The following is a 26,056-nucleotide window of genomic DNA, read 5'->3' on the forward strand; positions in this document are numbered from 1 at the left end:
AGATCAGAGAGATTCATCATGCAATGAGATTATGGTGTATGAAGGTTTAGATTTGCCTTGTTGTGTATATGACTGAGATATTAGTTGTACTATGAACTCTTAATCTTACAAGCATATGTTGATATTTGGTAGTGGTAGTTTTTCCCTACATGTTTAATGTGTTGTGAGATGTGTGTCGTAGATTATCATGTGAAAATATTGAACAAAATATTAATATTTATTATATTTGTATAAAATATTTGGTAAATAAATATATATAACATATTTTGTATTATAACTTTGATATTTAATTACAAGATAATGTAAAAAGAAGACAATGGACAATGTAGTGAATATAATAAATTTGAAGGTAAGGAATTTTTGAATTGTAGAAAATAAAGATAATATAACTAATGAATAATTTTTTTTATAATGAATAATTTTTTTTAAATAAATACATTATAGACATCTAATTCTAAATTAATTAAATGCATATGCATTATTTTTTTGTTGTAGCTACTAATTTATTTAATTTAATAAAAGTAATAAAGTGGCGTACATACTTTTCATCCACAATAATGAAATTACTAATTTTTTTTTTTTAATTTCCATTCGTTGTTGAGACAAATTGTTTTAAAAGTTTGTTAATGACAATTGCTACAATTGTTGTCAATAGATGATGATAATAAATAATTTAAAATATATGATAAGAATAGATATTGTTATAATGATATAGTACAAATTAACTTACAACTTTCTTTAGAAGTTTTTATGCATTAATAAAATTCTGATGTGTAAATTTGTTCAATTGGAGCCGGTGATGTCAACATGGTCAATTCTTTGAAAAATGGTACTATCGTTTTAAAGTCCAGGTGTAATTGTATTTATGATCAACAACTTTGTAGTTAGGTCGCGCAAGTTTGACAGTGATGTAATAACAAATTTGTATAAAAAAAAATAATACTTTGTAGTATAATATTTGTAAAGTAATGTTCAATTGTACCATTATAAAAATATTAATACCATAATGACCTAAATCATTCCAATAATGCAAAAACATAATTGAAATATTAAGTTTTGTTTTAAATAATCAAAAGAAGATTAATTAAAAGAAAAAAAAAACTTAACATAAATTTGGTTTTAAAAAAAAATGCAAGAAAATCAAATGAGTTTTAAAGTTCCTAATTTATAATCTTTGATGGTAAACTTTGAATGATATGTATTTAGTCGGGCTAATTATTTGTCCAAAGTTTATGTTAAATATAAAGTTTATGTTAAATTTTATATTATATTTTTTTAATACATTTTAACATATTCGTAGTATATATGTTTAACAATTATGCTAACTCAAATTGGGATGAGTTTCGAGCTTAATACCTTTCTTATAGAAATTAATAAGTAAGTTAAGAATAATAAATAGTTAACGGAATATTCCGTTACTAAAGTTTATACTAACGGAATTTAGGGTTATTTAAGGGAAGTAAATAATATAATAGAGGGTAAATAAGGAAAATCATTAAAAATATTAAAATCAAAATAATATGAACCATTCATTTTCAGAAACAATTATATCGACATTTTTTTTGTTCCAGTTAAGGGTCTAACATTATTTGCTCTTATTAGATTTGTATTTGTAGGTAGATTAAAATTTAATAATTGGGGAAATCGCACTTTTGGTCCCTCAATTAGTGCCCAATCTGCAATGTCATCCTTAGTTCCCAATTTGAACACAATTGGCCCCTCAGTTATTCGACCATTAAGCAGATTTGGTCCTTCTGTCTGTTTGTCCGTTTCATACCGTTTAAATCATGGGTAAAAATGGAATTTCACTTAGCACTGTTTATAATAAGTGTTTTCCCCCCTTTCCTTTGTCGGGCATTTCCGCCACCAGTCTTCATGGAGGCTACTTTCTGAGGTTTCTTTGTCGGAGGAAAGGTTCGAAGAAGTGAAGGTATATGTTTCTCGAGCTGCTGATTTACTGTTGGACCCCGAGTGTAGCAATGGCTCCCAATCACTGTGGGAAACGTACCCTGAACGCTCGTGGACCACCACAAATGAGCTGTAGTTTACCTCGAGATTGTCTGGTGCTACGCTGAAATTCTGTTAGATTCTAAAGGCAGCGGCAGTGGCACTGGTATCCCGAACTCTCGTTTACCTCAAGCCTGTCTGGTGCTACACTGAAGAGCAATGTGAATGGTTCATTTTCAGAAATAGTAGACTTTGGATACGTTAGTTTTATTACAGATTTGGTCAAATTGATTGTGTTTGTGGTTGGGTGCAACCCTGAAAATGAGTGCTATTAAACCCACTAATAGTTAAAATTCAACTATTCTTCTCGTCTTATACATCTTCATCTCATTCATTATCTTCATCGGAATTTTGATCAAAGTTCAGCAATGATGGACTTCCCTTCTTGTTTTGGTGAAAGCGGTGCTCAGGTTGCAGATTCTTCATCATCGGGTAGTAGCGGCAGAGCTACTCAGAATCTTGTAACGTGTGTGTATCTCTTTGAACTCCGAGGTGTTTCACGCTTCATTACTTTTACATGGACGAAGAATCTGATGGGTCAAGGTTTGCTCATCGGGGTTTGAAAGTCCAACAGGCGAATCCCTGTGCAAGGTGGACATCAAGCCCTGACTGTTCTCGAAGAATAAAGGATCCAAGAATGCAGAATTGGGTTTAATAGCGATTGAGGTCTACTGGGATTTCTTCAACGCGAAGTTCGGTTCTAGCCCCGAGCCATTGGAGGGGTTCTACCTTGCCCTAAACCAAGAACTGATTCTCCTCATCGAGGATATACAGAAGCTCGCCTACAAGAAGATCGACGCAGCAGTCACAATCCTGACAGCTTGCACCACAACTTTCCGGCCTCGACAAGAGAGAGCACATTTCCGGGAAGAAACTGTACGTCGCAAAGGCACAGCTGTCCGAGAAGGGTTGAAGACTAGTGGCGGAAATGGTCGGTCGGAGGAAAGAGAGGAAATACACTTATTATAATCGACAAGTAAAACCAATGCTATGTGAAATTCCATTTTTACCCCTGATTTAAACGGTCTGAAACAGACAAACAGACAGAAGGACCAAATCTGCTTAATGGTCGAATAATTGAGGGACCAATTGTGTTCAAATTGGGAACTAAGGATGACATTGCAGATTAGGCACTAATTGAGGGATCAAAAGTGTGATTTCCCTTTAATAATTTTAGAATTTTGTCATCTGTGTAAGCTTTTCTGCATAGGCTCAAAACAATGTATGTTTTCCCGGAGTTCTTATTCTGTCTTCTTTTATTTTTTTTCTTTTGTATTTTTATTATTTTCTTGATTATTGATTTGATTTTACTTTGTCTGCTTCTTGATCGGTAAAAAACGGGTTAAGAAAAAAAAAACTTTCTTCCATAATATTTTGTTTGATTTTTTTTTTTCCTTTTGGTTTCTTTGATTTGTGTAGTTTATTCTCCGTATTTTGTACCTAGGTATTCAACACATTTGATTTTTGGAAGTGGTGGTCAAATGGTCAATCGCTAGGTTAGGGCTTTTTAATTTTTTATTGCCAAAGAAAATAAGAGTCTATTTTTCCTACAACAGTCGCCTATTGTTGGCCGAAAATCCCAAAATACATTTCGACCCAAAATGTGCCCATCTGGGTGCTATTTATTATTTAAAAAATGTTACCTATGTTTTAATATCTCTTTTTAAAGGCACAATGGTAATTAATGGTAAAGGTACCAAAATTGAGTGTGCAATATGGGAATAATCTAGAGAATTTAATTGACTCTAGATGAAAGAAACATTGATGGAGAAAATTAATTTCTCGCTGTATAAAAATAAATGATATAAAGTGTTTTGCAGGGATTTAATGGATAATAATCAAGACACAAAGATTTAACATGGAAACCATAACGGCAAAAATCACGGGTCTTTTAGGCTAAACTAAGCCAAAATCCACTATGTAAAAAGAATGAAGAAATATTGTATGTACACTACTACTACTACAAAAAAAGGATATTACATCATCCGATTTTTGTTGATTTTTGACAAACCGATGTTAAACATCGTCGCCCGTCCGTTCCACTACTATCGATTATTGCTGTCGTGCAGGCATCGCCAAAACCACAGTTGTTGTCGTCCCCTGGACGTTGACGAGCCACAACCACTTCCCTCACATGTTGTCGTTGCTCGTCCTCACTTCCTTTTGTTGTTGCCTGCTGTTGTACACAATCGTCGTTGCTTCCTGCTTGTTGCCATCGTCGGCCTTCTCACTGTTGCCGTCACCTGCCGTCTGTCGTAGTTGCGTAAGTGTGTGTGTACACACACATTCGAACTTTGATTATCTTGTCTTAAATTTTTGAATGTTGCTTTATTTTTCAAATTATATATAATTTTTTGAATTTAATTTCAAATATATTTTTAGAATTTGATTGAATTATTATTATTGAATTTATGATTAGTTAGTATATTAATGTTGAATTTAGGTTTATTTAGTATATTAATGTTAAATTTAGGGTTTCCGTAAAAAAAATGTTGAATTTAGGGTTATATAGTATGATTGAACTTCACTTCTAGTTTAGTTTAGTTTGAACTTCACTTCTAGTTTAGTTGGAGAATCTAATTTTAAGTTTCTAATTTTATTCATTTATATTACCTACTTTAATTTGTTGGACACTAATCCATTTAGTATATTAATTTACAAATAATAACTTGTTGGTGATTAGCTTCATTCGTGGTTTGTTTATCGACGTGGACAACTTTTCAATTTTCTTTGGTTAGTGCACCTGTTGCTGCAGTGAGTTAAGATCTCTATCTATTTTTTTCTGCTTTTGGCTCTCTCTTGTGCATCCGATGATTAACCACATCGTGATTTGTCCTGGTTTATATATATGGAGTTTACTAGTTTGATTCTATTAGAGGCAAACCCCGTGTAGATATCAAGAAAATAGTTGACAAGTATGTGATGACAATGAAGAACCTGCTACAATCAAGATCAAATTGACTACATAATTTATGGTGAAGTTATCTTCATAAAGTTTGGTGTTGATTGTAATATTACATTTAGATTATGATGCTTTAGTACTTGTAATATAACATTTAGAGTGTGTTTGGTTCGCACATGTGAATCAGAATCGAAATCAGAATCAAATACTTATTAATGGTAATGTGTTTTGGTGAAAGTATTTTGCATGTTTGGTAGTATGATGAAATTGGAATGATTACAAATATTGATGTTTGGTTATGTACTTATGTATAACCATATAATGTGAATAAATGTTTTAAAAATACAAAAACAAAAAATAAACAAGATAATTAATCCTAATATAATTACATTCAAAGCACCAATATGAACAAAAAAAAAAAAAATCAAAGCAAAAATCTAAAAGCATTAATCCAAACTTAAAAATCAAATTACCAATGAGATGGAATGACACATATTTTCAATTAGGAAATGTGGTTTTTAATTGAAAGGATAATCAAATCCCATAGTTGTGTTTCAAAAAGTTGTTAGCCAAATACTAACTATGATTTTGATACGCATTCCTGGTGTGGAAAACCATAAACCAAACACACCCTTAGTTTAGCTAATTGTTTGGCATATTTTGAAGGAAAATAATATGTGTACCCTCATTTTTACTCCAAACTTTTACTCCCATACACAAAATCTTGATATAGACATTTGTATTGGGACCCACATGAAAAAAAATAGTTTATCAGTGCCCGTCGCATCAGTGAGTAAATTTTAAGGAGTAAGATTTGGGAGTTCATTTAGTACAACTCTATTTTGAATCTACTAATTTGTTTGTGAAGTGCTGTTGTTAGAAATTGTTTAGGTACTTTTGAATGAATTGTTGTTGATAGTTGTTTCTATTGAATCTTTTTGGACAGACTATTTTACAAAGCAATATGTAATATTTAATATTTTATTTCTTTAATTAAAAGGAAATATACGTCGGTTGTTGCATAAAACCGACATATATTCTTCTTCTTTTTATAAAAAAAAAAAAACTAAAACAATAGATGTTGATTTTGCATTAGAACCGACGTATAATCCTTTTTTAAAAAAAAAAAAATGTACATCGATTTTGTGTATAATTGACTGATAAGTGTCAAAGACACACACTTTTAAAGTCCTTTTAGAGTGAATTCTAGGCTTAAAGTAATCCTTTGTGTAGCAATTATGTGCCAATTAGCTATGTTTTACATTATTTTGGAAATTACCACCGCACTTTATGTTTTACAAGTTTTCAGGTAAGTTTTGGGCTTAAACAAGGTGAGGTGGCACAATCGGAAGCAAAGCGGAATAAGGAGACAAGTCGGGGCTAAGCAACGCAGCCACAACGTGCGTTGCAGTGTACATTGTGAAGGAGTGAAACAAGGCTGATTTCTAGTAAGTTCAACGCACCGGACAACGTGCATTGCAATGGGCGTTGGGCAGAATAAGTTCCCGAGCAATGCACGTTGCCTGGACGTTAGAGGCTGCGTTGGAAGAGCTGCGAAGGGAATTGAAAGGGGAGGCTATTTAAAGTGTTTTAGATCAGATTTGTAAGGAGGACACCAATTTTAGAGAGAGAAATAGATAGCTTAACATTTAGATTGGGAGAGAAAACACTTTGTAGAAGGGATTGCTTGAAGGAAGAGCTTGACAAACTCCAATTCAAGGATCTTGCAAGACTTGCTTTCATTTTGTTAATCTATTTTTGGTATAATTTCTATTCCTTTTCCATTTCTATTTTGCTTTGCTATGCTTAGATCTATGAATGCTTTTATGTTTGATTTGAATATGGTAGGCTAGATTACTTAGGGTTTGGATTGTGTAAGTGTGTGTTGGTGATGCTTTCATGACTTATTTCTTGAATTAGGGATTGATTGATGCCATTGCTTCTATGTCTTGTTGTTGAGGATTGACTTGTTTGAATCCTAGGAACTTGATCACCTCCTATGGTGTTTGAGGGATTGATCTATGCTAGATCAATCCAAGCTCCTATCCTTAGCATTTCTTAACTCAAGGTACCCTACGGGGCTTGGCTATGAAAGAGTTGAGGCAAGGTGCTTAAGGAAAGGTTTAGGTGAATCCTAAACAAAGTCTTAGTAGTCTATGTTACGAACGGACGTAAGCCACTCTCTTGACTTAGCAATGGAATCCTCTTTCCCTATGTCAAATGATCTCTTAAGCATCTTCATCCACACTAAGCAATCCAACCCCTATTTGTTTTCTATTGTTGTCGACTTGCTAGTTTTAATCTTGTTAAACCACTACGACGTTATTCATTTGTGTGCGCATGACGTGCTTGCATGTTTTGGCGATGTTGTTACTTTCCAACATTAGCAACCTAGGGCTAACTCCGAGCGACCATCCCTTGAGAACGATAAAATCCGGGATTTATGCCCACACAAGTTTGATGCTATCTCCCGTTTGAAAAAGTGTAAGAGAATGAGAGAACCCCATCGAGATCACTGACATATATATGATAGTATAGACATTGGTTGTTGAACCAACATCTATAATTTAATATACTACGTCAATACTTTTATATCACTTTAATAACAAACGTAAATTAGGAAAATAACCGACGTGAAATCCTATAATTATAGTAGTGGTAAGAGAAAGTTGTTCTCTTTTAAAGTGAGCACGGTCCTCATGAGCTTGGTCCCCTCTGTCTAATCTCTGAGCGTGAGCTTGGTCCCCTCTGTCTAATCTCTGAGCGTTTATATACGGTCATCTCCTTATAGTTGCAACTTTCCCAAACATCATGAACACAATATCTCTGTTTTATTGTCTTGATTCCCTCTTCTTTGACTTTCCCATTCTTGATCAATAATGATAATATAATATAATTAATATAATTCTATCATTAGACCCCACTTTCTGGGCCTCAAAATATGTGTCAATGAAAAAAAGTAGAAATCTATGACATGTGAAACCAAATAGCATGTAAAGATAACAACACTCATAGTGTATTCTTAATGACAGGTGTAATCCGGACTACAAGTTTGTGCAATGGCCACTAAAGTTGACACCTCCTCACGAAGTGTTTGAAGATGATATATAACGTCATAATTGGCGCGCAAGTGCAAAGCACCAGAGTAAATATTTGAAGCATTGAGAATATATGCATCAGATAATGAGAACATGATTGTTATCCCCTGCAAGCTTAATAACACATGACTAGATGGTATGCCCTTAATGTCAATTTCAATATAAATTTCTAAATAGAAGAAATAGGTTCAGAAATCCAAATCTTTCCTTTCTTGTGACAAACTGCATACTTTTTCATTGTGACTACTATTGTAAAAGGTAACACAAAGCTTACCATAAAATTTAGGTGACAACATAGGGCTTGCCTTGCAATGTAGTTGGTAGCACAAAGCTTACTATACCATATTATGTAAGCGAAAATATGGAGCTTGCTGTATTATGTTGAAAATGAAGAACTTGTCATGTTATTGTTTTTATTTTAACAAGTTGCAGGTTTGACACATTAGCTAGTTAAAAAATTAATATAAATATAAATAATAATTAATAGTAATAACAACAATACTTATCTTTTTGTGACATGGTGATGTCTTTATGTGTTGTGCTAATAAAAATATTTTGAAATTGGAATTTATTGCGGTTCCTTAATCGATGGCAACACTCATAATTGATAGGGGTGAGCAAAAAAATCAGACCGATCGAGAAACCGATGACCGATAACTGAAACGACCAAAAATTTTGATTTTCGGTCAGTTATCGATTATTATCTTTAAAAAAAATTGGTCATTTCGGTTTTTGGTCAGTTATCGATTTTGGGTCAAAAATAGAATAACCGATCGAAAAATCGAGGAAGAAGCCCATGACTTTTCTATTTTATATTAGCCTAATACTAATTTAGACTATTTAAAGTATTGAACGGAAATATTTCAATTGGTTGGGCTAAAATAATATTCTACATCATCAAGTAAAAGTAAATTAAAAATGAAAAAGAAATATTTAAATAATAATATTCTACATCATCAATAGTAAAGACATATTTTAAGCAATACTAAAGGTAAATTAAAAATGCAACAAAAATTAAAAATGAAGCGGAAATATTTCAATAATAATGTGCTACATCATCAATTAAAAATAGAACAAAAATTAGGTAAAAATACCACTGCATGTCTGCATCTAATATTCTAATTGGCTAATTGACTGAAAATAATAATAAAAAAAAAAAGAATAATTGGTTGAAAATGAATATGACATTACAAATTGACTGAAAATATAAAAAGAAATGAATACTAATAGTTGACTGCAAATAAAAAATGATCTATAATTGATTAATATGAAAAAAATAAATGGTTAGATCATTGCATTTTAATTAAAAATGGAATGGAAACTAAAATTTGACGGAAATATTTCAATAATAATTCAACATCATAAATAGTAAATGCATATTTTAAACAATATTAAAGATAAATTAAAAATGGAACGGAAATATTTTAATAATATTATTATACATCGTCAATTAAAAATGGAACGAAAATTAGGTAAAAATATCCATGCATATGATATTCTAATTGACTAATTGACTAAAAATATAAAAGAATAATTTGCTGAAAATGAATTTGATATTACTAATTGACTTAAAATATAAAATGATCGCTAATTGACTAATACTCTACCATTATATATTTTCACCCGAGTCACCTATCCTGATGCACTGAAGGTGTTAGCTCTATACGATAATGGACAAGATTGTGTTGCTACCAATGTCGTCTACAAAGAGGTTTCAATAATGTATAAATACAATTGTTGATATTATGTTTTTTTAAATGACAAAATTGCTATATATCTAGACAAAAAAATATATATATATATATATTGCATACAAATGAATTAAGATAGCAATTCATTCCTATAACTGAGTTGCTAGAGAACGAACACATTTGCCTAATTTATTAAAAAAATGCTAAACAATGATAAATAAAATCTCCAAAGTTACAGCACCACATGCGTACTCTACACATTAACTATTAATTTGAGCAATTATTTGCTCAAATTCAAACAATGATAACATCAAAACACATAAATAATCCAAACCATATCCTCAATTGCACTATATAATATTTGATGTTCTAATTTAAATAATTATATATCAATCCAAATATTTTTAATATATTATAACAAATCTATTTCGTACATCGCACGGGCGCAAAAACTAGTTATATAGAATACCAAATATATACTATCTCACTTCCTAAAATAATGCAATTATAATAATGAAATAATTAATTATTCTCCTAATTCCCAATTACACATAAATGCTACTTATTTTTTTGTAATTACATATATAAGGTAATATACATTATTCTTGCCGCAGAATCATCGCTAATAAATGGCATATCATATACTCAGCTTGTAAATCAATATCAATCAGCCAGAGGCAGAACAAAGTAACCAACCAATTCCTCTTATCTCAACATCTCCAATAGCTTGAGCACTACCAGTTCAAAATGTTGTGGGCAAAACCATATCAAAACAAAGAATTATTTGCAGAACAGAAAAGAAAGCGAGATGTAAAGTCATATATATAGTCACATCATCATCTCATATAGGCACCAGATGAATAAACTTAATTGCCTGCTATAGACACCAACATGAAAACCATCAACATTAGTTTACTCAATTAAGCATACTGGTATTGATCACCAGCGTGCATCTCCTTCCTTCTGAGGAAAATCTGACCATTAAATTGTCCACTTGAGAGGAAGTTCCTTAGCCCGTGTTTCAATGCCATCTATTAGCATATTTTGGATCCTCTGCAATAGTATCTTGACTGAAGATAGTAGCTATTGAGCTATCCATTGCATTGAGAATGGTCTGCAAATGAGAAACTACTTTTCTGTCAAAGAATGAATACCCACTGCCATGCATTTTTCAAAACAAGGTAATTGTATCATCAATGATAGCACTTGGAATTTATTGAGTAACAAGGGGAGAAAATTAAAGCACCAGACAACAATTCAAACAATATCTGTACAAGGTAGCAATTCAACACCATTTCATTTCATTTCTTTTAACATGCATGGCAGATACAAAGACACATGAAGCCTCACACATATATACCATTTTTAAATAACTGTTAATTCACTGTGAGCCTTACCAAGTTTTCTTGTACATACTCTTCTTTTGTGATTCATCATAGGTTAGATTAGAAAAAGAAATAGTAACTAGTTTGTAAAGAAAGTTAATCCTTAATGCCTTGCAAATGAGAAACATTTGGCTGTCAAACAATATCAAATGCTTTTTTTTTTTTTTTTTGAAAAAAGACCAGAAAACTAGTCATGTTTTCTAATATATCATAAAGTATGTTGGAAACAATGGATGGGCAGACATGAGATATGTATCTGTGTACATACCATTTTTCTAATAGCGCTTAACTAGCTCACTATATATCATGTCTGGCAAGTCCTCTTTTACATGTGGATACGGTGATTCCTCATTTTCAATCCTGTCGGTTTTGATCTATGGAAAATGGAGAGAACAAAATGAGATCAGAAAAAGAAATAGTAACAGCAAGCTTTTGTAAAGAATGTATAAGAAAATAAAAAATTATGAATGAAGCATGATATGATGTAGCTTCTAACCTCAAACATTCAATTCTTTTTAATAATGGATGTAGCCTTCTTGAATCTGCCTGGCAACAGCGACAATACAAGGGCTGCACTGTTTCAACTCAATTGACTGCAAAATATTGCAAAACTCCCGGGAATCTCTTCCAAACAATGACAGAATCTTAAACGCAAGTGCCAGAGATATGGAAGGAATATTTATTAGCCTTCAACTGCTTCAGGCTTTTTATTTCAAGAAGCAAGAATCCTAATTGACAGAATCCTCCTTCAACTACTTCCCATACTTTTCCGTGGAAGGAAATTTCTCCCTTGAACACCTTAAGCTAGAGCAACATGCCAACTACATACCGTTATATGCCTCTCAAAATGATTAAAACCCATTCAATCTCAACTTCTCGGGTAGGAAAGGAAACACAGACCGATTTGAAGAGTTACAGTGCAGCCAACAGAAACTTAAATCATTAGCTTCTCAAGCCCTTCCAACACAGTCAAGGTTGTCCAATTCATGGATTACTGCACAATTCACAAGTGAAATCGGGTCATCTTTAATGGCCTGCAAATCAGAAACTATTTGTGTGTCAAAGAATATCCATTGCATTTTTTGAAACAAGGCAATTATGATCAATAGTACAGCTTGGATTTTTGAAGAATATGATACTCTGTAGTAGCAATCAATCATAATAAGTTTCTTTCATTAATGAGGAATCATTCACTCTTAACCAAAGAAATAACTAATGAAACTGTCTGGTGCATCTTTCTATTATGTTGTTGGAGTGACTGCACGGTACATTTTCACAGCTGAGGTCTAAGGAAACAATGAAATTAAAACCTTCAATATATCTGTACAAGGAAACGACACCAGTCCTCCCCCGGAATATATAGAGCGATATTGATGTTCTTTCAGGTAATAATGTGGTGATAGAGTGATATAATTCTATCAAGCCTGACTCTAGTGTAAGCTACACTTACTAGATAAAATAAATAAATGAAGTGGGATGTAACTCTATAAAATGCAAAAATTATACAACTGAAAAATCAGCACATCATTTTATTTGGTATGCAATAATGCAAATAAAAAATGTAGATACCCGACGCATGTAGTAACCTAACACTTAACATTTTCTGAGAGTTGTATACTATGAGGCTGGACAAGACTTCTTACATACACACTTCTTTATTTGTTATCACCGTATTCAGGGTCTAGAATTTTGATCTGTGAAAAATAATCCAGAAAATGAAATCAGATTGAAAAAAAAAAAAAAAAAGTACTGATTTTGTAAATAAAGACAGCATTGATAGGAAATAAATACAAATTAAGAATGAAACAAGTTTTAGCTTCTAACCTTTAAATCCTCTCTTTTGTTGAAACTGATTGGAAGAAGGACAAGGGAAGAGTGACACCCCTCCAACGCAATTGACTCCAAGTCCTCTTTTACATGTGGATACGGTGATTCCTCACATTAAAGAAAATAAAATATTAAGAATGAAGCATGATGAAGCCTCTAACCTCGACCATCAATTTTGAAATGAAGATCGATCAGTTGATGAAGTCATGAGGAACCAATTCATTTGTAACCTTGAATTATCTGTACAAGATAGCAACACCATTTCATTTCATCTCGCATGCAAATGTAAATGCAGATACAAAAACACATGCAACCTCACACATACCATTTTAAACTAACTGTTAGTTCATTACGAGCCAGACCAAGTTGTCTTGTACAGACTCTTCTATTTGTAATTCATTGCATTCAGGGATTTTGATCTACGAAAAAATAGTGCAAAACAGAGAAAACAAAATGAGATCAAATCAGAAAAAGAATGCATCAAACACATCATCATCACAGAAACAAAGTTGTTAGCAACTGTAGATCGAGGTGTAATTTTTGTAGGATAATTTCATACTGTGATTTTAAACTTCTCCATTTTTTATTTCATACTGTTAGTTGCTGGCAAATTGAATGTTTCATTCATTTATCCTAACAGAAATAGTAATTAGTAGTTCAATAGTTGTGAAGTTAAAATAAAAAGCAACATCAGTCTAATATTCTCTCTGTTAAATTTTTTTTCATTCTTTGTTGGGGAAAGGTATGCTTCTTCTGCACGTTCTGCAACCTCTTTGAAGAATACAAATTTTTAAGGTTCTGAAAGCAATTTCAAGATCACTGTAAAATCTTTCATATTAATGCCTTACAGAATGTCTAAAATGGATATAAATATAATCAATCTCATGAAGAAGTTTTTAGAATTATAATAAGCCTTGACAAATCATCAATATCAATTACTGAGAGGCACAACTGTTGAACAAAATATATAAACGCAATAAGTGTAGTCTCACTATGAATTTAAAATTTTAGTTGAAACAAAACACATCCATCCTTCAATTAGAAGGAAATAACTAATCATGTCTTCTTACCTCTACATCTTCAATAGTCAACACTTGACTACTAGCAGCTTAGCTTCCCAGTTTTCAAAAAGGTATTAATTATATTGCGAGAGGTAGAGAAAAGAAACATAGATGTAAATTAAAGTAGTATGATCATCACATATAGGCACCAGATGAGATGAAATGGAAATACCTTCCTAGCTTGCCCCAGTCACATATAGTCATGAAGTAGTAGTAGATCTTTAATCACCAACATACATATTCTTCTCCTTCAAAATATAATGTTTGCTATAAAAAGTTATCCACCGTCTTTTTAACACAAAGCTCTTGAGCCCATCTTTAAAGATCAACTTCTGAATACTCGATCTGCAGGTTTCTTAATTCCATTAACTAGGAATCATTAAATCTTAACCAGTGAATTTATTTTTTGTATATGCAACTATATGTATTTGGCATGCAAATAAAAATATATGAGCAAGACACATGTAACCTAACACTGTAACACATACCGTTTTCCAACAGTTATTTACTATGAGGCTGGCCGCCCAAGTAATCTTACATAGACAATTTTGTATGTGTATTCTGTTAGTCATCTTATTTGGGGCCAAGGATTTTGATCTGTGAAAAATAATGCACAAAAAAAAAATGAGATCAGAAAAAAGAAATACTAACTGATTTTGTAAAGAAAGTCAGCATTGAATACAAAAGAAATAAAAAGAAACATGATTTAGCTTCTAACCTTAAAATACTTGGATCTTCTCTTCTGTTGTAACTGCTTGGCAGAAATGACAAGGGAAGAGTTACACCCCTCCAAGTCAATTGACCTCAAGGTGTAAATTTCTGCAAAACTAATTGGGATCTGTTCCAAAGAATTACAGGATCTTAAGACTAAGTGTCTGAGCATCCGAAACTCATTCCAGCTATGTTCCCACTGCTTGAGTTCTTTAGCTTCAAGGAGTAAGAATATTAATTGACGAAATCTTCCATCAGCTACTTTCCATATTGTTCCATGGAAGGCATTTTCCAACTTGAGCACCTTAAGATGGGGTAACATGCCAATTACATTTAAATCCCCCTCAGAAATATTAGTCCCACTCAACTTCAACTTCTTCAGTCCTGAAGGAAACCTAGCCAGTTTTGGAAGGGCTGCATTGCAACCAATGGAAACCAAAATGCTAAGCTTCTCAAGCCCTTCCAAATAGTCAAAACGATCTAAAATAATAGGATTGCTGCAACATCCTCCAATGTGACTGGGCTCTATGTCATCCTTCAGGAAAATTTTCAGATTTTTTATGTTAGGGAACTTGTTGTACACCTTTTTTCTGCAATTAATTGGTCTCACCGCCCAAGATAATGTTTGTAAGTTCTCTTTAGCCACACTTGGAGGATCTACCATATATGAATTGCCAAGTTCGAGATGCCTTAAGTTTGGTGGCTTCCAAATACTAGATGGCAAATGGATTGTTGGTGCTCCATTACCGGAAACAACAAGTGTCTCTAAATTTGGATTATTTGACACTACATCATCCAGATCCTCAAACCATTGTGTTATGGATAGGTATCTCAGTAAAACTAAACCTCCTAATTGCACTGGCACTCTTTGAAGTGATATAGAAGTATCAAAAGCCAAAACTCTTAACAGCTTGGGAGGAACAAACATTTCAAGATTTTCAAGAAAGAAGAAAATGGAACGAGGGATGTTCGTACCAAAGAGCACATAATAGTCAAAACTGTGTGAGTAAGAACTTAGCCAACGACAAGAATTTGTAAATGCTTTTAATGATAATCCTGAATGTTGCTGAGTATTTACTGCACATAAAATACCTTCTTTTTGAGCTTCTCCTACGCAGAAGCTATGTAAGGCACTGTGCATTCTACAAGTCTTTATTTTGCCGTTACAATTTCGATCTTCAATTAAGAGAAGACTTCTATCAGTAAGCTCTTGTAAGTACTCATGAGCTTCATCTTCTAACTTCTTATGTTTCCATGGCTTCACAAATCCCTCGGCAATCCACAACCTTATAAGCATCTTAACCGGAATTTTTTTACGTTTTGGGAAGACTCCAAAGTATAGAAAGCAAACTTTCAAACGATGTGGCAACATATTGTAACTAATACTGAGTGCATTGCGATCTAGAAGTCCCAATGACTCTAATTCCTTTTCAATCTTTTTCCACCCTTGTTGTATGTTATTGCATTTAGATAAACGCTTGGCAACTTCAACAATTAACTGGGGTAATCCATCACATTTCTCCACAACATGGTTCCTAATTTTTTCAAATTTAGGGGCCAAGTGCTCTTCATCAATAGAAAGGATATTACAAAATAGTTCCCAGCTTTCTTTTTGATCTAGCAAAGTCATCTTATGGATATGGTATCTTTTCTTGTGGACATCTAGGCTGAAGTAGTGTCTAGTGGTTAGTAATATGTAACTTCCATCTAATCCATTATTAACAACACACCTTATGATGTCAATCCGAGCTTGCTTCCAAGTTTCCTTGCTCGTAATGTTGTCCAAAACAATTAGATACTTCTTACCACCAAAGCATTTGCGTATCTGCATTTCTAGTTCATGAGGAGTGCTTCCCTTTTTAATTACATTTGGCTCTTCTACTGGTGTAATTGACTGAAGAAGTTGGCTTAGCATTCCGCTCTTATTGTAGTGTTGAGGAGGAGGTATAGTAACCCAACCTCTTGCATCGAAATAGGATGCAACTGATGGATCTTCATACACATTTCTTGCTAAAGTCGTCTTTCCAATACCCACCATTCCAACAATTGAGATTATCTTTAGTCCAGGACCGCAAGAAAAGAGTTGGTTCTTTATGACTGTACAATCACTGTGACGACCAACCATTCTGCCCTCAGGCTTTAGAAAGCCATGTGAGGTGGATCCATCAGATTCAACATTCGCAACACTAGCATGTTTTAACCAAGTATTTGATGGTTGAGTTTGATTTGCCTCATCATCATCATCAACTTCATTGCTGCTTCTACTTTCGATTATTTTCAACAACTCTCTTGCACTTTCTGACGCTTCTTGCAAGGTGTGATTGAGTTTCTGGGATGCTTCTTCTTGATGTATGGTGTGTTTGGCTAGAAGGAAGTTATTTAGTTGTATTTGGAGGTCATGTTCAGTTTTGAGTGCGAAGTTTATGATTTTGTTTTCCAATATTTTGATTGCAGCAGCAGAATTATTGGAATTCCTCTCCTGCAATAAGCAGCCTCGCAGGGTAGAAAGCTGTCGTGAGAACATTACCATTGTCATTGCTGTTTCACCATCACAATCATACACCATTATTTTTTTGATGAGAATAGTTAAAGCAAAAGTAGCACTACCCATTATTTTTTATGACTCCAACAGCTCTGTTGCATTTTCTGCAGCTTTTTGCAAAGTTTGATGGAGGAGGAGTTGATGGCAAGCTGCAGCTTTTTCTCCATACTCTCCTCCGTGTTGATGAGCGAGAATGATGTTGCTAAGCTGTAGCTCAATATCGTCTTCAGCTTTGAGTGCAAAGTCTCTGATTTCCATTTCTAAATCTCTGAGTTTGAGTACTGCATCACCATCACCACTGGATTCCTTCGGGAGATGGGCTTGCAAAAAAGAAAGATTTTCAAGGAAAGACTTGATTCCTGCGCGATCATTGAGAGACAGGGTTACCCTTGGTGTTTGCCCAACAAACTGAATCTCAATGGTTTTAATCAGAGAAGTTAAAGCAACACAAGCCATCTATGATCTATCTCTCAATTCCAATCTGTAATTTAATTTGCTGCTAAGAATATGTATTGCACACTGAAAACTAGATCGATCAAATATGCAAGCAACAGTCTGATCTGATCTGAGAAGAGCTAATTAATTAGCTTGCTGCCATATTTGTTTTTATTGTAATTTTATTAATATCTAAAGAGAAACTTTTTATTTGCAGCGGCCAGCTGTGAGTTTTGGGAACGGTGCTTTGAATTGTTGGGAAATTGAATGTATCGTGCGTTCATTTATTAGGCAATATAATTTTAGTAATCCTATTTGACCTAGCTTTGAATTAGTAATATAATAATATAATTAGTAGTTGATGAATGTGCGTGGACAGCGTGGTTCAGTAGTTATTATAAATTAAAATGCAAAGCAACATCCATCACTCTAATATAATTTATTTATGGAAAAATCGTAAAAAATATCCTTCTATAATCAACTATCAATGTCACCCATAAATTATGAGTTGTGTAAATATTGTCTCTCAATTATCAAAACGGTGCATATATAGTCCCTCCCGTAACAGACATGTGGTACCCCACCGCTGTCCATCGCAGGTACTTCGAATCCAGGAAAGGAAAAAATAACTAATGATTAATTTCCTCAGAAATCCTTGAGTTCCTAGAAATTTTCTTAGAAATCTTTGAGTTCCTAACCAATGATTAATTTCCTCAGAAAAGTGCTCAGAGATAAAGGTTTTACCTCCAATAGCTGAGTAGTTTAAGCCTTCATGACTACTTTCTCCAGCTTGTTGCTTCCCTTTTGTCATTTGCAATCTCAAGCTTATTGACTTGAACTTGGTTGAAGAGAGGTAGATGACTCAAGTGGTATTTTTTTTTTTTTCTTTTTTTTGCACTTAGAAGAAGTTGTAGAATGCAACTTTGAATTTTCTAGGAGTAGAGATGGAGTCTTGAAGAAGATGAATTTTCTTTTTTTTGCTTGGGTTGAGGCAGTGTTCTGCCGAGAAGGAAGAAAGAAGGAGAGGGTTTCTACAACTTGATTTGGGGAGGATCCGAAAGAAGACCAATGTAGACGTATTGACCTATATTCCCACCAATGTGATCCCCATTACTATGGACTATCTCTAAAGTTTTGCATAGTTTAAGATGTCAAACAAGTTATGATTGAGAGAGACCACATCCCTCTCTTTGCTTTTTTGCCCCCATGTCGCACACCGGGGGTGCATTGATCGTGCTTGTCGTTTCTCGAAAGTATCTTTTTTTCTGGGAACATGGTCAAACAGAAATTCCTTTGTTAGCGATTCTTCATACTTTTTCTACTTATGAGAGAGAAAAAATGCTCCAGTTTTCTCATGAACTACTACTAAAACCTACTTGGTTTTATGTTTTGTTTGTGGACAAACGATATCCGCTCAGGCCTATGAATGGATCCTTTTAAATCTACGGGTGCGATGATGATGAGTATATAAATCAATAAAGACCAAAAAAGAATAAATGGCAAGATCCATTTTATATCGATGGAGGGAATTTTGTTTTTTTTTTTTTTTTTTTTTTTTGTTGTTTTTTTTTTTTTTTTTTTTTTTTTGTTTTTACCTATACATATACCTATGGGGAAGTTTATAAATGTAATGAAATTGAACAAAATAATATAATACAAAAATCTCTTACATACATTGAATGATTACTAATGAAATGAAGAATATTTCATTAGAAAAATACAAATTAAAGTTACTGGGATGATAAAAACTTTGCCCACTAACATAACATGGTGTGATTTGTTGATTGCTAAATTAGGATAACAGAGAATTCCTAATTAGATAATTAAACGGTCATAATTTGACATGTGATAAGTATATATATATATATATATATATATATATATATACTAATAAGAGCCCAAGAGAGTTAGGCCTATAATGGGTAGAAAAAATGGCGGTCACAGATTTTAATCAAATGAATGGCTCAGATTGATTAAAAGTTTGATCAGATTTAAATTTTACACTAAAATTTCCTAAAATACCCACACACCGTTACTAATTCCGTTAAAATTTTAAGAATAGCCGTTAGTTCACCGTTAACTTACTCATTGATTTCAATAAAAAAAAGTCTTAGGTTCGAACCTCATCCCAATCAAAGTTGGCATAATTAGTACTCTATTTTACTCTTATTAAATTATTATATAAATAATAATTTAGTAGTTACAACAAAAAATAATACATATGCATTTCTTTAATTTAGAATTATGTGTCCTCAATGCCTTTATTCAAAAAAAAAAAAATTATTCATTATCAATAAATTAAATAAGAGAAATAATGCATTCAAAAAAAAAATAAGAGAAATAATTTTATTAGTTATATTGTCTTTATTTTTTCTTCAATATAAAAATTCTTTATATTCAAATTTATTAATTGATTATATTCGCTACATTGTCCTTACAATGTCTTTATTCAGTGAAAAAAAAAATTATTAATTATCAATAAATTAATTAAAAGAAATATTTTCATTAGTTATATTGTCTTTATTTTTCTCAAATGTACAAATTTTTACATTCAAATTCATCAATTGATTATATTCACTACATTATCTATTATCTTTTTTGTGCACTACTTTTCTAATTAAATATCAAAGTTATAATACAAAATAATGCTATATATTTATTTACCAAGTATTTTATTAATACCATGAAAAAATTAAAAAAATATAATTAATAAAGCCAACCATATTAACTACTTGAGAGATTTTGTGACAAAGAGAGTATTCAAATTAAATCACACAACAAATTGAAGTGAGAACTACCTCGCAATGTCCTTTTTTACAATCAGCAGTTAGCGGTTAGCGTTAGCGGATTATACTAGCGGATTTGACCAGCGAATTTATTTAATTATTAACATTTGGTAGAAAAAATGACCGCCAAATTATTAAATCAAATGAACGGTTCATATTGTTCAGGTTTTAATTTTTTTCTTTTAAGATTTTCTAATTTATCCTTAATTATATGATTATCCATTTAACTTTTCCGTTAATTCACCGTTAGTCTAATTCTAATATTAAAGTCTAATATAGAATTATAACTACACCATTAATCTAATTCTAATATTAAAGTCTTAATAGAACTTAACCACAAATCCTAATGTCGGAATCTCCTCAAACAATATTAGTATATATTTAATATTTTATGCCCTAATTTTTATTTGTTCTCCCTTATGTCCCGTATTTGGTTTCAACTATACCTATACAATTATTTTATTGACAATTATAATCAATCTTGACTATATTATCTTGCATTTGTAAACTTAGAATTACCTATTTAACTCGCACGGGCTTAGCTCAATGATTTAGTGGGTAGTATTTGGGAGAAGAGACCAAGGTTTGAACCTTGGCGGCGGCAGTGCGGGAATTATGTCCAAAATGGGCAGATTCCTTGTGCGTATCAGCATTTGGCCCTGTCTGCTGAACCATTGAGTCACCGTGATTTACAACTTCCCACAATGCTCTGTCGGGTCGGAGTGTGGGGGGCCCTTGGGGTTGGGGACTCAATCTTTGGGAGAAGAATTACCTATTTAAATACGCAAATTCAACCTTCAATTATCTATGAATGAACAATTTCAATATAATCCTGCCTTAATATACTTTAAAGTACTTATTTAACAAAAAAGCATTGGACATTATCCCAATCGCGCAATGCGCGTAAAAAACTAGTATATATACTAATAAGAGCCCAAGAGAGTTAGGCCTATAATGGGTAGAAAAAATGGTGGTCACAGATTTTAATTAAATGAATGGCTCAGATTGATTAAAAGATTGATAAGATTTAAAATTTACACTAAAATTTCCTAAAATACCCACACACCGTTACTAATTCCGTTAAAATTTTAAGAATTGCCGTTAGCTCACCGTTTACTTACTCATTGATTTCAATAAAAAAAAAAAAGGTCTTAGGTTCGAAACCCATCCCAATCAAAGTTGGCATAATTAGTACTCTATTTTACTCTTATTAAATTATATAAATAATAATTTAGTAGCTACAACAAAAAATTATAGATATGCATTTCTTTAATTTAGAATTATGTGTCCACAATGCTTTTATTCAAAAAAAATTATTCATTATCAATAAAATTAAATAAGAGAAATAATTGTATTAGTTATATTGTCTTTATTTTTCTACAATATAAAAATTCTTTATATTCAAATTTATTAATTGATTATATTCGCTACATTGTCCTTACAATGTCTTAATTCAGTGAAAAAAAATTATTAATTATCAATAAATTAATTAAGAGAAATATTTTCATTAGTTATATTGTCTTTATTTTTCTCAAATGTAAAAATTTTTACATTCAAATTCATCAATTGATTATATTCACTACATTGTCTATTATCTTTTTTGTGCACTATTTTTCTAATTAAATATCAAAGTTATAATACAAAATAATGCTATATATTTATTTACCAAGTATTTTATTAATACCATGAAAAAATTTAAAAAATATATATAATTAATAAAGCCAACCATATTAACTACTTGAGAGATTTTGTGACAAAGAGAGTATTCAAATCACACAACAAATTGAAGTGAGAACTACCTTGCAATGTCCTTGTTTGACAATCAGCAGTTAGCGGATTATATTAGCGGATTTGACCAACGAATTTATTTAATTATTAACATTGGGTAGAAAAAATGACCGCCAAATTATTAAATCAAATGAATGGTTCAAATTGTTCAGGTTTTAATTTTTTTTTTAAATTTTTCTAATTTATCCTTAATTATATGATTATCCATTTAACTTTTCCGTTAATTCACCGTTAGTCTAATTCTAATATTAAAGACAATATAACTAATACAATTATTTCTCTTATTTAATTTATTGATAATGAATAATTTTGAATATAAAGAATTTTTATATTGTAGAAAAATAAAGACAATATAACTAATACAATTATTTCTCTTATTTAATTTATTGATAATGAATAATTTTTTTGAATAAAAACATTGTACATACATAATTCTAAATTAAATATCGAAATGCATATGTATTATTTTTTGTTGTAACTACTAAATTATTATTTAATTTAATAAAAGTAAAATAGAGTACTAAATATGCCAACTTTGATTGGGATGGGGTTGGAACTTCGAACTTAACACCTTTCTTATTGAAATCAATGAATAAGTTAACGGTGAACTAACAGAAATTAACGGAAAAGATAATATTTAACGGAAAAGTTAACGGATAATCATATTCATTAAGGATAAATTAGTAAATCTTAAGAAAAAATTAAAATCTGATCAATCTTGACTATATTATCTTGCATTTGTAAACTAATATTAACGTCTAATATAGAATTATAATTACACCATTAATCTAATTCTAATATTAAAGTCTTAATAGAACTTAACCACAAATCCTAATGTCGAAATCTCCTCAAACAATATTAGTATATATTTAATATTTTATGCCCTAATTTTTATTTGTTCTCCCTTATGTCCCGAATTTGGTTTCAACCATACCTATACAATTATTTTATTGACAATTATAATCAATCTTGACTATATTATCTTGCATTTGTAAACTTAGAATTACCTATTTAACCCGCACGGGCTTAGCTTAATGGTTTAGTGGGCAGTATTTGGGAGAAGAGACCAAGGTTTGAATCTCGACGGCGGCAGTGCGGGAATTATGTCCAAAGTGGGCAGATTCCTTGTTCGCACCGGCATTTGGTCCTGTCTGCTGAACTATTGAGTCACCGTGATTTACAACTTCCTATAATGCTCTGTCGGGTCAGAGTGTGGGGGGCCCTTGGGGTAGGGGACTCAACCTTTGGGAGAAGAATTACCTATTTAAATACGCAAATTCAACCTTCAATTATCTATGCATGAACAATTTCAATATAATCTTGCCTTAATATACTTTAAAGTACTTATTTTTTTAAAAAAAAACATTGGGCATTATCCCAATCGCGCAATGCGCGTAAAAAAACTAGTATATATATATATGTATATATATATATATATATATATATATATATATATATATCAACTCAAATGCGGCCAGATCTAGACGTGCAGTCAGTACGACTTAACCATTAGTTATGTAAAAACGCACCAATAGTGTTAGAAAACGCACAAACAATGAAATGCACCAATGCACTACAAAAACGCGCCATTAGGTACGCATAAACGAACCACACGGTGTTCGAAAATGCACCACACGGTGTTCGAAAACGCACCATTAGGCCTGGTACGGTATGGTGCATTTTTTTTTTTTTGGTGTGTAGTGCGTTTTGTGATGCATTGGTGCATTTCATTGTTGTGCGTTTCCTAACACTATTGGTGCGTTTTTGCATAACTAATGGTGAAGCCGCACTGACCGTACGTTAAGGCCTAGTCGCACTGGAACTTGGTCATATATATATATATATATATATATATATATATATATATATATATATATATATATATATATATATAGCTTAGGTGAGAACGTTAGAACAAATCGTGTGCATCCATCTAATATTTTTAATGGTCTAGATTAGATTAAGTGTGTGCGAACGCGAATTAAATTTGTGCAAACGCGATTAAGTGCGTTTGCACACATTTAATTCGCGTTCGCACACACTTAATCTAATCTAGATAGTTAAAAAATATTAGATGGATGCACACGATTTGTTCTCACGTTCTCACCTAAGCAAGTGTTCTCATTGGAACACTACTCTATATATGTGCGGTTAAATCTTAGTCATTGATCTTTCTTAAATCAACATCTAGGATTACCAAATTTTTTTTTAAAAAAATGCAGTGGCAATTTGGTAATTTTTGCATCTAGGTTAAATTTAAGGTGCGTAAGTTTTGTGCTTAAGGTGCGTGGGTTGTGTACTTAATGTGAGTAGTTGTTGAAACTTAAGGTGCGCGAGTTTTGTGCTTAAGGTACGTGGGTTTTGTGCTTACGGTGCATGAGTTTTGTGCTTAAGATGCATCCTTCGCACAACTGCACGGGAACCCTTACCCTCATCTGAACCCTTCCCTATATATATATAGGGAAAGGTTCAGGTGCGGGGGAGCGCTTTCGTTCGGTTGTGCGGTTGGACGCACATTAAGCATTAACTGACGCACTTTAAGTACACTACACACGCACATTAAGCACACAAACAAAACACCTTCATAACACAAACTCACGCATGTTAAGCACAAAACTCACGCATGTTAAGCACAAGCCTCACGCACCTTAAGCACATAACTCAGGCACCTTTTAAGTTTCAACAACTACTCACATTAAGCACAAACTCATGCACGTTAAGCACAAAACTCACGCACCGTAAGCACAAAACTCACGCACTTAAGCACAAAACTCACTCACTTAAGTTTGAACAACAACTCACATTAAGCACAAACCCACGCACATTAAGCACAAACCTCACACACATTAAGCACAGGACTCACGCAGTTGAAGTACAAAACTGACGCACGTTAAAACCGCACGGGAACACTTAAATGCATATATATATATATATATATATATATATATATATATATATATATATATATATATATATATATATATAGCAGAGATCCCATGCGGCTATAACACTAGGTGCGGCAGTGCAGTCATATAAGGGCCATTGGATTAAACAACATCAACGGACCATACTGATTCTCATTAGCGCGCTTGACTTCGACATAACCGCGACGGAGGGGGCAAAATTGTCCAATAATTATAATTCAAAACTGATAGTTTCCTCCTTCTACAAGCTACACCGGTCCATTCGCTAATTCACAATCCCAAAGCACGAGAGCAGTTTCACTCCTCCCAACGACGACGAAGCCTACGCGAAGACGACGATCGACGATCGCCTCAGCACAAAAACAGAGAGCTACTGTCAAAACACACCACTACGTTTGCGATAGGAAGCAGAAACCCTACACCGCAGACCAGTTCGACTACGACACCCCAAAAAAATGGTGAACAAGGGCAAACAACCAGTGACGAAGAGTAAACAGCCACCGCCGAATGGTATGCACTCAAACTCTAGACACAAAAACCAACTTCAACATGACAGTATTTGATATTTCCTTTATTAGTAGTGTATTTTGTATTATGTAAAAGGAATAGAGCAATTAACAGTGTTGTGTGTTTTATTTGGATGATCGGTGTGTCTTGACATAATATTAGTGTGTTTTTGGTTCTATCCTGACTATGACATCTAATATTGTGTTGTATGGGGATTATCAACGTGAATGTAGTGTATATTTCGTTTAGTGTTGGTGTATTCTGGACTATATAACTTGAATAGAGAAAATAACACTGTTGTGTGATTTATTTGGGTGATCGGTGTATCTTAATCTAATATTATGTTGTCTGGTGAATATCAATGTGAATGTAGTGTATATTTCAGTTAGTAT

The 26,056-nt window shown here is 32.6% G+C and overlaps 2 protein-coding genes and 1 long non-coding RNA gene across 4 annotated transcripts in view; all 3 read right to left on the reverse strand.

Annotated features, from left to right (window-relative positions):
• The window catches only part of LOC109168126 (putative late blight resistance protein homolog R1A-4), an 82,642-nt gene that overhangs the window by 42,282 nt on the left and 14,304 nt on the right, over positions 1–26,056 (reverse strand). Inside the window, exon 4 of the mRNA XM_019317173.1 lies at positions 14,690–17,211. Coding sequence (XP_019172718.1) covers positions 14,690–17,211 — 2,522 coding nt within the window. The remainder of the gene's footprint in view (positions 1–14,689; positions 17,212–26,056) is intronic.
• LOC109168131 lies at positions 11,314–14,092 on the reverse strand. 2 transcript variants are annotated; one of them, XR_002051991.1, is made up of 5 exons: positions 13,981–14,092; positions 13,236–13,329; positions 13,072–13,150; positions 11,580–12,117; positions 11,314–11,457 (listed from the first exon to the last, which is right to left on the reverse strand). It is a non-coding gene; the product is annotated as an uncharacterized LOC109168131 (long non-coding RNA). The 2 variants fall into 2 exon arrangements; XR_002051990.1 differs by having other exon boundaries at positions 13,236–13,765.
• On the reverse strand, positions 17,259–17,869 carry LOC109168129. Its single transcript, XM_019317177.1, has one exon. The coding sequence runs from the start codon at positions 17,678–17,680 to the stop codon at positions 17,300–17,302; it is 381 nt and encodes a 126-aa protein (XP_019172722.1). The 5' UTR covers positions 17,681–17,869; the 3' UTR covers positions 17,259–17,299.

Source organism: Ipomoea nil, unplaced genomic scaffold (genome assembly GCF_001879475.1).
Source record: "Ipomoea nil cultivar Tokyo-kokei standard unplaced genomic scaffold, Asagao_1.1 scaffold3172, whole genome shotgun sequence".
Lineage (NCBI taxonomy): Eukaryota > Viridiplantae > Streptophyta > Magnoliopsida > Solanales > Convolvulaceae > Ipomoea > Ipomoea nil.

Excerpts from the sequence above, each read along its gene's own strand:
- LOC109168129 (XM_019317177.1), bottom strand. The coding sequence starts at position 17,680 with ATGGCTTGTGTTGCTTTAACTTCTCTGATTAAAACCATTGAGATTCAG.